This window comes from Tetrao urogallus (assembly GCF_951394365.1).
Source record: "Tetrao urogallus genome assembly, chromosome: 1".
NCBI lineage: Eukaryota > Metazoa > Chordata > Aves > Galliformes > Phasianidae > Tetrao > Tetrao urogallus.
In genome coordinates this window covers 86,194,341-86,206,540 of record NC_136813.1, presented here as the reverse complement: position 1 = coordinate 86,206,540, position 12,200 = coordinate 86,194,341, and the positions used below count along the sequence as shown (strand labels likewise).

The window sequence follows — 12,200 nt, the reverse complement described above, 5'->3', positions numbered from 1 at the left end:
GGATGAGATGTAACAAAAGGAAAAAGAGAGAATAATACTTAAGAGGCCTTACCTGCAAGTGAAGCGGAGACAGTTTCACGCTGTACGACCGACTTCCTGCAGCTGTGGGCGAAGAGCTTGAGATGCTGACAATAAATGTAATGGAATCTCCCACAACGTTACAAGAAACCACCTAAAGAGATTAAAGGGAGGAAAAAAGGAAGGAAAGAACAATTCAGTCTTCAGAAGAACAAGAAAGGAAGGTAAAGGCAAGAAAAAAACTATTAAAAAAAAAAAAAAAGGACTTAAAGCTACTACAATTATGCTATATTCTGCAAACGGGAGATTTCCAGTCAGTTTCATTAACCCCCTACACTTCCTTCTACATGCTCTGTTCTAAAACCTGCACTTCAGCTACACTTCTGGACACAGAGGTTAATACCTGGCAATACTGGTGATTTCCAATAATTTTTTGTGTCACTGGATATAATTCAGTTTTTTCTCCTTCCTCTCCTGCTACAAACCAAGCATCGTATCACAGGACAGCTGGTTTCACCAAACATTTGGCTTGTAAAAATGAACTGTACAACATTTGTTTTAGTGGCATTCTACAAATGAGAAACTTTGGCATAAGGCTGCTGCTTCTGGAGAGGATACTGACTGAGTAATTCCAGTGGGGTGGTGACAGGTAGAAGACTTGAGAAGTCTTTGACAGGACCCAGGAGAGCACTGAAGTTTGGTGGTGAAGCTAAATGTGTGGGACAAGCTCATTTGCTACTTGACTGCTATATGCTCACTTAAGTACACACCCTCAGTTTTATAAGCAGCAATTTAACTTGTTATCATATTGAGTTTACACTGAGCATTTTTCTCCTCCCTCCCCTCAAAAGCCAACTGAGTTTGCAGAACTGCTCAAAAACCAAGAAGGCGCAGAAAACACCTGGCAGCAGAGAAAAGGCCCAGAAGCCACAAATCATGCATTAAGCCAAAGAGAGATGCTTTGCTAACAGCCTTGCTGGTTGAAGACACCTGCTGGTTGCTGCTCCCCCATGGTTAGTGTCCCCACAGCTCCACCACTGGAAAGGTGAGTTAAACGTTCCATAGATGGACTCAGGCAAAGTTAACCATGTTAATGCAATGCACAGACAAATCATTTGCTGCAGGATCTGTTTGACAGAAACTCTGTGCAAATGCTAGTAAATTATATCTGTGCACTTATTGTTTCACTTATGCATACTGGATTGGAAGCTGAAGGCTTCAACATGAGTCAGGTACCCTCTGAAAGATCCTTATCAGTCTCTCCTTAAATGCAGTCCATCTCCAAGGACTCTAAACACTGTAAGAAGCACCAGAGGGCTTCAGAGCACATCTGTGCAGAAATTACAAAGGAGCAAGTGGACAGAGTGGACATGACAAATAACAAACCTAACTGCACCTAGGAGCAACAACAGTTGCAGAAGCTGTGTCTTGCAAACCACAGCTGGGAGGTGGACATGTCTGCCTTCCACACCTCTTTCCCAAAAGCTAAATTCCCTCTAAATTGATTTATGCTCCTTAATCCCACGTAATCAGCATAAGCAGCCACAATTAGGACACAACAGAAGTTAGTTAACAACTAACTTCAGTTAAAAACCTTGACTGCTCATTTTACTTGTAATTGAGTCAAAATACAGAATACAATTTATTAACAAAGAGAATGGATTGACGTGGCTTTTCCTTAAGTACAGCAAAAGTAGACAGCTTCTTTTATCTTTTTGAGCTCAAAAAGAGGGAAGAAGAAAGGCATGATACAAAAAACACTGACTTGCATATCCTAAGCACAGAGCTTTACCACCCATAAGCATCTGATCCATGCATGCATGGGAAACTCAGTGCCTTTGGAACAAGTTGGACTTGCTGCACACGTGATGCAGAGCCACACGTCTGGAATTTCGGGAGGCCTAAGAGGCTGGGCTGCCACGTAAACAGGCAATTACTGCTTTAAAAACAAACAAACAACACAAGGCTGGCAGGAGGGTTGGCAGCTGTGTTCACGCGCTACTCTTTTTCTCAGGATGTGTTTATTTTCAAGAAAAAGATGGAAACAGAGAGCCTGCAACTGCCACTTCCCTTCTAAAGTGACATTCCTTTAGAAATGCAGCAGATGCTTTTGATAGACCTCTGCAGAAATATGTAGGCCATTTGAGTGCTCCTCCCCAAACACTAACACGAAGAAAAACACTGAAGCTTCCTGTGCTGGGCTCCTCTTTCCCCATAGCCCTATTCAACCTGCTTCTTCAGATTCTTTATCTCAGAGCAGGTGAAGAGCAGTCATCAACAAACCCAAGCTCATTCTTATCCTGTGAAGCTCTAATTAGAGACAAAATGCATTTGCTAGCAGCAGAGGAGAGGGTCAGGTGAAGCACCCTTTTCTGGCTGAGAAAGGACAAATACGCATGAGAAAACAGATGGACTGGTAAGCTGCCCTTCGACTTCATTTATCTTCTTAGTCTCTTTCCCAATACTCCATGCAAGAGACACCTCATCATCAACCTTTTGTTTTCAATGGAGGCTAGAAAATCTATAGTTTCTATGACAAACTTTCTTCCAAAATGAAGCCTTTTGTACCACCACAGCAACTGTGGCTGGCTAAGTGGACTCCCAGAGAGTTTAGACGTCACAGAATCACAGAATGGCCTGGGTTGGAAGGGATCTCAAGAATCATGAATCTCCAACCTCCCCACCACATTCAGGGCCACCAACCTCCCCATTTAATACTAGACCAAGAAGTCATTCTACTGTCTTGTACTAGACAAACTACAAGCTTCTACATGAGCAGAAACAGTGAAGTGAAGCAGCAGCAGCAGCACAACGCCAGGACTCTTCCAGCAGCAAGACCGAGGTGTCTTCTCTCCCTACAGTATCTCCCCATTCACAGGCACACTGTCACCAGCAAGGGCGTGCACTTTTGGGATCTTACACACTGCAGAAGTGCTCAGGCCTTTCTCTAAAACTGTTTATACAGTTTTCCTAAAAACAAACAAAAAAACAAAACAAAAAAACCACCGAAACAAAACCAACTCTGTTCCAGGTAAACTTCAGAAAAGAATGTCTGGAAAAGTATTATAGTTGGAGAAAGACAGAGATATTTTCCTAACAAACTGAAGTGTCTGGACATGTGTTCTCACAGCTGTTGAAGACCTGTCCCCTTGCTCTGCCCTCCCTCTCCATATCTTGATTTCATGGTTCCTCTGGACAGAACTGAAACATTTCATGTGCTCTTCTCCCTGAAGTGGCAGCAAAGCTACTTCAGTTCAAGAAGAACCAGAATACCCCTGCTTGTCACAGGATTAAGAGGTTTCACTTTTGGAAGTAGCACCACGCAGATTCATGCTCTCACCAAATCATTCGATTTGGAAGGGACCCTTAAAGACCATCTGATCCAAGCCCCTTGCAATGAACAGGGACACCTACAGCTACATCAGGTTGCTCACAGCCCCCTCCAGCCTGACCTTGAATGCCTGCAGGGATGGGGCACCCACCACCTTTGTGGGCAGCCTGTGCCAATGCCTCACCACCCTTATTGTAAAACAATTTTTCTTTACGCAAAGCCTTTCTGTTACTCCTCCACATCAGACTTTCTCCCCCATTTCTCCACGCAGGACAGCAGTCCCTTCTGTGGTAAAGGGAATGGTGAATGGCTGTGAACTTCTTCAAGAACTTGAAGGAAGTTCTTAGAGCCCAAGAGAGGAACTCCTCCACCTTCCTCAAGCAGGACTGTATCACATGGGTATGTAAAACTCCCAGCATTATCAGCTCAATTGTTTTTTGGACAGAAATCAGCTTTACTGCAGTTTGTTTCCAGAAGGAGAAAGTTACCCGAGGTTGCAAAATACATATCAGCAGCATGTAAGTAATCAAAAATTAATACAGATACAACATCATGAAGCAGCCACAGAGTAAAAGCTGCCTTACCCTCAGCTGCAGGGATCAGGATGCTATAAGATTTGGGAGCTCCACAATTTCCATTTATTTTTTTTTCTCTGAGGTATTACTGTGATAAAGAGAAGGTTCTTTTCTGGCCCAGGAAGTTTCTCTTGTCAATGTCCGCATGGATAAGTTCGTATGATTAATGTATAACCTTTCCATGATAAAACCTTCCAGTCAGAAACTTCTGTCTTTTCGCAATCATTACACTCAGCTACTCAAAAGAAAAATTATACCACCTGCTTTGGCAACCTGAGCCCATTGATTGGCTTCTTAAGGGGCTTTCTGTAGCTCCTATACAGCTCCCTCTTGACCCAAGTAGTTTGCTACATGACACAAACAATATGGAGAAGGGAAGAGGAGAAAAGGCAATGTCTAACCCAGGCACTGCTTGAAGAAGATTTTTAGAAGCTAGCATGAAAGCAAGCGTGCCTGCAAATATAATGAGACAAATTCAGGGCAGCTCTTCAAAATGATGATAAGCTCTAGGGTGAAGGCAGGGTGATGGAACGGGTGCACAGAAAAAGGAGCTACCTGCGTAAGCAACAGAAGAAAAACAAAAACGGATATACTAAGTGATTTCAGTCATTCTTTTGTGAGTGATAGACATGCAAATTAAAAGAAGTAGAGAAAAAGGAAGGATTAAAAAAAAAACAATTATCAGGGAATACAATCAAACAGGAGAGGGAGAATTTTCAGTGAGTCTACCAAACCAAGTGAGTTGGATGGTGGGAGGACAAGAAGCAGTATCTATATTCAAGAAGGGGGAAAACAAGTAGCAGAACAAGACTTGGTACTTTGGCCTCACTATAACACACAAATCTTTGCAAAGAGCTTATTCAGCATGGATGAAGAGACAAATGAAGACAGCAAAATTCAAGAGGTCTGCCAGTTTGCACGTAGTGCCACTGTGGACACTGGGTTACTGCTGACACCTGAACCAGGCTGGCGAATGGGGCTAAAGCCTGAAGAAGGACCATGCGCATCTGCAGCAGGCTGTCTGACAGGGCCCAAACCAGTAATTATCACCACTGAAGCAAACAAATTCCAGCACAGATGCCTCCTTTTGACAAGATACTCAGTTTCAAAGTAGGTTAGATCAGCTATGTTGTTGTCTTGCCTATTTTAATTGGGACACGTATTTCCAAAGTTTAACAGTAGGAGAAAGTGAAGAAAGAAAGCTGAAAACCTTAAAGAAAGAAACGCAACTCAAAATACAAAGCATACATGCTAGAATTCCCCTCTATAGGAGCAGTATGTCTCTAAGAAAAAGCCATGACCTGCAAGCATGAAGTCAACAATGTGAAGCAGCCAAAAGAGAGGCAGGTCAGAATCACAGTGTTGTAGGGGTTGGAAGGGACCTCTGGAGACCACCTAGACCGGCCCCTTGCTAAAGCAGGTTCTCTGCAGTAGGTCATACAGGAAAACATCCTTAAAGGCATTGAGAGCACTGCCAAGAAGCACAGCAAGGCAGACATCTCAACACACTGTGAGACTTCATTGTAGCGCCATTGCACTGCAGTATCACATTCAAGAATGAATCCAACTGGAGCAGCTGCAGAGAGGGACACGCATGAAGGACAGGCAAGGCAGCATTGAGAAAAGAGACTCGAGGAACAACTTCTTTAGCTCAGTCAAACAAAGACTGGAAGGAAATGTAACTCCCTTGTGATATACCCATGGACAGCAAGTGCTGAGGGAAAAAGTGAATACATTCGAGATAAAGGATCATGCTGGTACAGGAAGAAAAAAATATAAATAAATGCAAAAGCTGCGTGGGCCATGATTCCAGTTAGGATTGTGGAAAAAAAATAAAACACAAACAATACAATCATTAAAGCAGCAAATCCCTGGGACAGCTTCCCAAGCAAAAGAAGGAGTTAAGGAACAATACAGATTGCACGTGATGGTCAGGGTAGTGCAGTCCACCACAAACAATCAGAGATAAACACACGTACATAACAGGGGATGAATACAGTTAATGCTCCAGCATTCAGGATGAGAAAGCAGACCTTCCTGGAGAGGAAAGCAGTCACTGCACCAAACTGCCCTCGTGGGCTTTGAAACAAGGGGAGCTGGGAGGCTCTGCACCCCAGAGTGGTGCTGGATGGAAACAAAGCAGCAAAGACACACAGCCAAATGAGTTGTCACACTGCACAGCCTGTCTCAAAATGAGACCTCGCATAAGGCCACAAAGCAGCCCTCCTGCTCCACCATTTGCCCCATGGAATTCATAATAGAAAAAAGTGACACAAAGTTTTACTATCTGCTCTTGCCTGTTGTGCTGCAGGACAGCTACTCCTTCCGCAGCAGCTCTTTACTACTGCTTATCAAAGGAAAAGCAAACTGTGGGCACTCAGAGGGCTTCTTCCCCTCTTTGTTTAAGCATGAAGCAGGAGGAAGGGGAGGACTTCTGCAGTTTAACAGTCGGGAAACAGGCAAGTCTGCTCTGTCCAAACCCCTCCGTGCCAAGCTCCCAACAAGAGAGTCATCTCCTCTGCTGCCTTTTAATGCTGCTGGGAAGTTCAAAGCTTCTGGAAATAGATTCTGGTAACGGAAAGGTTGGCAGAAATAGCTGAGAATACTGCAAATGTTTACTTTATTGAAACAGAACAGTCAGCCCCATATAATGAAAACAGCCTGCTCCATTCTACATATTTAGGCTCTGACCCAAACTTGGAGCGAAGACTACAACCAAGCAGTGGCTCTGCCCAGGGGCAGTGTGATGCCACCTTCCTGACAGAGCAGCTCTGTTGTATTTGCATTGGCATGCTATGGAATGTTCTACAGCCTCCAGCTCCTTCAGCACAAACACAGCTGTGCACACCTAAGGGCCAGATGTGTCAGCATGTGTCCTGGTCACAAACAAGGCTGTCAACAGCAATGCAGAACTACAGCAGGCTGGCAATCTCCTGTCAGCTCGGTGCGGGTGTGTACCAGGCACGAGGCTGCTTCCAGCACCGTGCACTGCATAGGAGCACAGACTGCTCCACAAAGGACAAGTACCACAGGGCTCCATAAGCATGCACCCACCTGCATTAAAGTGTTACACTCCATAGAATCATTAATGTTGGAAAAGACCACTACGATCATCTAGTCCAATCACCAACCCACCACCACCACAACCACTAACCATGTCCTTCCCACATTTACTGCTATTTTCATCCCTCACCCTCAGTCCTCTGCTTCCTTTGATAACCACAACCTCTCCAGTATAAAGTCTTAAAAAAAACTTATTTGAAGCAAAGCGCAATAAATCTACTTTGGCTGCTGAGCAAGGTGCCCATACACTCACCACCTTGATCACAAGTGAAGAAGCAAGCCAAACCAGTTACAAGACAACAGCCCCGTGTCAGGCAATGGCCCAGGCACGTGCTGATCTCTAAGGGATGCTGCAACATTGGTAAGCAAGCAGCATGTAGTCACTAGCCACAAGCAGAGTCAGCTGCACCAATAGTAAGCCACCAACATAGGATTACAGAATGGTTTGGGTTGAAAAGGACCTTAAATATGATCCAGCTCCAACCTGTCATGGGTAGGGTTAACATGCATGAGAAGATTGTGTCCAGACAAGCTGATAAGGGAGATTTCAGTTTCATTTTGATTTTTTTTTTTTTTTTTTGGAAATACTTGCAGAGATTAAGGGTTTGAAGTGCAAGAAAAAAGGAAAAACATGAAACACTTTGGATGCTCAGTATTACCCGAGGAATGTGTAGGCAAAACAGTGAGCCTATGAGAGAACTCCTGGGGTGTTAGGAGGCGGGTACACATCAGAGTGCCACTCTGAGGTTATTACATACCGAAATAAAAATAAATTATTCAGCTGTACCTTAACTGAAGGAATAGGAATCATTCAGAGAATTTTTCCCAGCAGCTGCGCACAAGATTATGGAAACAGGTTTTGGGGGAATTCAGAACCACCCAATTACGTAAGCAAAACTCTCTTAATCCAATACGTTTTTAAATGTGCTTATATTGCTTTAAGCTGCTGCGAAACCACATCAGATTGCTGGCTGCAATGCTAACAGCTTGATTAACATACTGAAATGGCTCAACCCAAGGTCAGACAAGGCAGGAGGGAGGGTGCCAGGACACAAAGCCCCTGACAGAGGAGAGCAGGAGCCCAGCCACACCACAGCCAGCGCTGCCCAGCTCCTGCTGCCCATGTTACCACAGCTTTGCCACAGCAGCACCAGGCCCCACAGACAGGAGAGTGCCATTGGGGCAGGAAGCATTACTATGAAAGCAAAACATTGGAGGAAAAAAAAAAAAAAAAGAAAAAGAAAAAAAACAGAACTATGGCTGGAGAACAAGTGCACAAAGAGCTTTACATGTTGGCAATCCCCAGCTGCCACCAATCAGGGTGTGACTGTAAGTTGGGTATCAGACAGATAAGCATGCATAATTTTCAAAGGAATCATAGCAGAACTGCTTAACATCTAAATGAGACGAGCAAACTAATATAAATAAGGAGAATCAGAAGAAAAGTAAAATTGATTCAAAGGCCTGAAGCTAAGCTAACAGTCATTGGCTAATAGCTACTGAAAACAAGATGGAAATACAGGAGCTATCAGTGCCAACAAGCACATACACACTCCTTTCCTCTTAGTGCATTTGTATGTTGATATGAGAGCTACATTCCACCATGTTCTAATACTGCCCGTACTCAGCATGGGCACTTCCCAATATGCACTGTGGAGGTGGGAGAAGAAGGACAAGGCAAGTCCTCCTCAGGAGTCACCTGGAGTACTCAGCATCTGCCATACTGATCCTGTGCAGCTGGGAGCCAGGAAGCAGGCCTGCCTCAGCCACAGCACAGCAGAAGGCAGGCAGGTCTTTTAGCCCCAGGGCATTTCCTCCTGTACGAATCTCCAATCTCAACAACAGGACTGGGAACTAGAATGGCAGTAGGAGGACCATGGAGGCGTTTCTAACAGCTTGGTGCAGCCCTGGCTGTTGTTCATTTGGCAGAAGCCCTGCAGTGCTTTGCTCACAGCTTGCTCAAGAAGTGAACCAATGCAAAGAGGTCCCTTGAAGGTCTGAAACCAACCTTCACTAACTTAGGTAATGAAGAATAAAACTCCCGCTGACGCTCAAACCAAATTGGCATTTCCTACTAAAAGTACCCTGAAGCACAATAAAGATGAAGTTTACCTTCTCTTGAACAGACTTCACCACACTAACAACTTGTTTAACTGTGAGCTCAAGTGGTTCTGCTGGGTCATCTTCCTCAAATGTCAGCAGCTGTGAGTCCTAGGGAGGAAAAGAGGAACACTGTCAGGTGATGAACCTACCCCTTGGAGATGAGGGATGAAAATACAAGGGAGAGCCCGAAAACCTGCACTTAGGGCTCACATCTAGACCCAGCTGCACCTCAGCCTCCACAGAACACATAGATTTGTATGAGTTGGAAGTGTCGCATAAAGGCCATGTGATCTAACTACCCTTCCAATGAACACAGACACCTACAGCTACTTCAGGTTGCTCAGAGCCCCATCCAGCCTGACCTTGAGTGTCTCCAGGGATGGGGCATCCACTGCTTCTTTGCGTAACCTGTGCCAGTGCCTCACCACTCATACTGTACAAATTTTTTTCCTCATGTCCAACCTAAATCTCCCCTCTTTCAGTCTGAAACCATTTCCTCTTGTCTTGTCACAGCAGACTCTGCTGAAGAGTCTGTGCTTTTCTTTCTTACGGCTTCCCTTTAGATACAGAAAGGCCACTTTCATGTCTCCCCAGGTCTTCTCCAGGCTGAACAGCCCCAGCTCTCTCAGCCTGTCCTCATAGGGAGGTGTTCCTTCCCTTAGATCATTTTTGTTGCCCTCCTCTGGACATGTTCCAACAGCTCCATGTCTCTCCTGTACTGAGGACTCTCCATCTGGACGCAGTGCTCCAGCTGAGGTCTCACCAGTGCAGAGCAGAAAGGCAGCATCACCTCCCTCACCCTGCTGGCCACACTTCTTTGGATGCAGCCCAGGACACGGCTGGCCTTCAGGGCTCCCGTTAGGCACACAGCTGCATTAGGCCATGCCAAAACTACCAAATCCCCAACACTCAGCTCGACGAGATGGGGAACGAGCCCCTCCCCGGCCGTCGCTGTGAGGGGACACGGGCAGCGCTGACAGCCGCTCGGGGCACACAGCAGTTTGTGCGGCGAGGTGAGCCTGCCAGAGCCACCAGCGCACCGCCGCCTTGTGAGGAGCGGGGTGCCACGCCGTGAGCTCACGGCAAGGAGCTGCTGCGGCGGGGCGTGCGCCAAGCCACACCGGGACGCGGGCCGCTCGCCTGCAGCCAGCGTTGGTCGCGGGCCGGGCTGCGTTGCTCTCCTTATCTCTCACGCACACACTGCCCGGCTCTTCCTCCTGCCCCCAGCCTTCTGTCCGGGGCCACCGGCTCTATCAGACCTAGAGAGGCACGCACAGCGCTCCCCCCACACGGACGCCCCGAGGGGCAGCAGCACGCCGCCCACGGCCCGCTCCCACGCCCCCCTCTGCCCCCCCCCGCCTCACCTGCGGCCCCGCACTCACCGCCCGCGCCGCCGCCTCGCCGCGCAGCGCCGCCACCCAGGCCCGCCGCCACTGCCGCCGCCAGCTGCCCAGCGACAGCGCCCAGGCCAGCGCCGAGCCGCCCTCCTCCAGCAGCTCGTCCCGCGGCGCCGCCGGGGGCTGCTGGGGGGACCGCCGCCGCTTCCCCCTCCTCCGCCGCAGGGCCAGCAGCGCGTACTGCACCAGGTAAACGGCCAGCGTGGCCAACGCGGCCACGAAGAGAGCGACCAGCGCGTACCAGCGCAGCTCGGCCAGCCCGCCCGCCGGCCACGCCATGCCTGACCATAATGGGAGCCCCCCGCCCCGGCAGCCGCAGCCCGCGCAGGGCCCAGCCGGCAGCCGCGTCCGGCGGGCAGCACGGGGACGCGCCCCAGCGCCGCGCCGCCCCCGCCGAGCTCAGCCCCCGCCCACGCCGCCGCCGGGCGGACGGGGAGGCAGGGGCCCGGCGCGGAGCTGGCCTGGCGCCGCAGGGAACGGCTTCACCTGCCCGGTGCCTGCCCGCGGATGTCGGGGTGCAGAAGTGGAGCGGGCGGGCAGACCTGACGGCAAGTGCTTGTTTGCTCGGCGCTTTCAAGCAGATTCACAGCTGGAAGCAAAGGTTGGAGGAAAACAGTACAGGGAACACAGTACAGAGGCACCGTGCCGTTGGGGCTGGAAGGAAGCTCTGGGTCCACCTGGGCCAACCCCGGCTCCAGCAGGGACACCCAGAGCAGGGTGCCCAGCCCCACGTCCCGTTGGCGTTTGAAGTCTCCGAGGAGAAGAGAACATAGGCTCTGGGCAGCCTGTGCCAGAGCTCCGTCACCCACACAACACAGCAGTGCTGCTCAGGGGGAGCCCCAGTGCTCCAGTTCTGAAAAGACCCTGGTTCTATCTTCTCATGTAAGAGATTCTCCAGACCCTGTCTTCTTGCTGGAAATACTTTACGTTTTTTACTTTGAAACTATAGCAAAGCTATGCATTAGCTAATATTTAATTACTTTCCTTTTCCATGTACTGGTGAACTTGGAATAGCCGCCTCTGAGCATCCGGAATCGTACTCATCAAAGTATAGCTGTGGGGATGTGATTAGTGAAGTAATTAGTTGTACTTTGAAGCTGGGAACTGTGATTTTGCCTTGCTACTAGGCTGTCTATTAATCAAGCCTTGTATTTCCCAAATCCCATCTTTCCTTTTAATTAGAAAGTACACATCTTTGTTAGTGATTATGTCAAAACAAGCTTGAAATAATATGAAGCGAGTAAGAATAATAAAGAGTTGATCATAGAATCATAGAATATTCTGAGCTGGAAGGAACTCACTAGGGTGATTGAGTCCAGCTCCTGCTTCCACACAGCACCATCCAAAACTCAAACCGTATGTCTGAGAAGGTGTACAGATGCCCCTTGAACTCAGGCACTTGGGGCCATGCCCACAGCCCTGGGCAGCCTATTCCATGCTCACCGCCCTCCGAAGCAGACCTTTTTCCTGATCTTACCAGGATTCTGGAAAAAGAGACTTATAAAGGCATCGTTCATCACAGTTCCCTCGCATATCCAATTTTGGTCCTTTGAGGTATGAATTCTCCTACTTTTTTAGAAATGCAAGAAGAAAACTGCCTACCTAGAACAGGTTTCTAGAAAAGTTACCCCAGGCAAATGAGCAACAATAATATATCTTACCTGCTGGCTTCACCATACATCTGACTTTCCAGATATGCTGTTTTCCACCGAC

At 47.8% G+C, this 12,200-nt stretch overlaps 1 protein-coding gene across 1 annotated transcript in view; it reads right to left on the bottom strand.

Annotated features, from left to right (window-relative positions):
- The window catches only part of C2CD2 (C2 calcium dependent domain containing 2), a gene marked incomplete at both ends in the record, with an annotated part of 33,825 nt that extends 23,059 nt beyond the window's left edge, over positions 1-10,766 (bottom strand). Inside the window, 3 exons of the mRNA XM_079549403.1 lie at positions 53-172; positions 9,100-9,198; positions 10,455-10,766. Coding sequence (XP_079405529.1) covers positions 53-172; positions 9,100-9,198; positions 10,455-10,766 — 531 coding nt within the window. The remainder of the gene's footprint in view (positions 1-52; positions 173-9,099; positions 9,199-10,454) is intronic.
- Between the last annotated feature and the right edge of the window lie 1,434 nt (positions 10,767-12,200).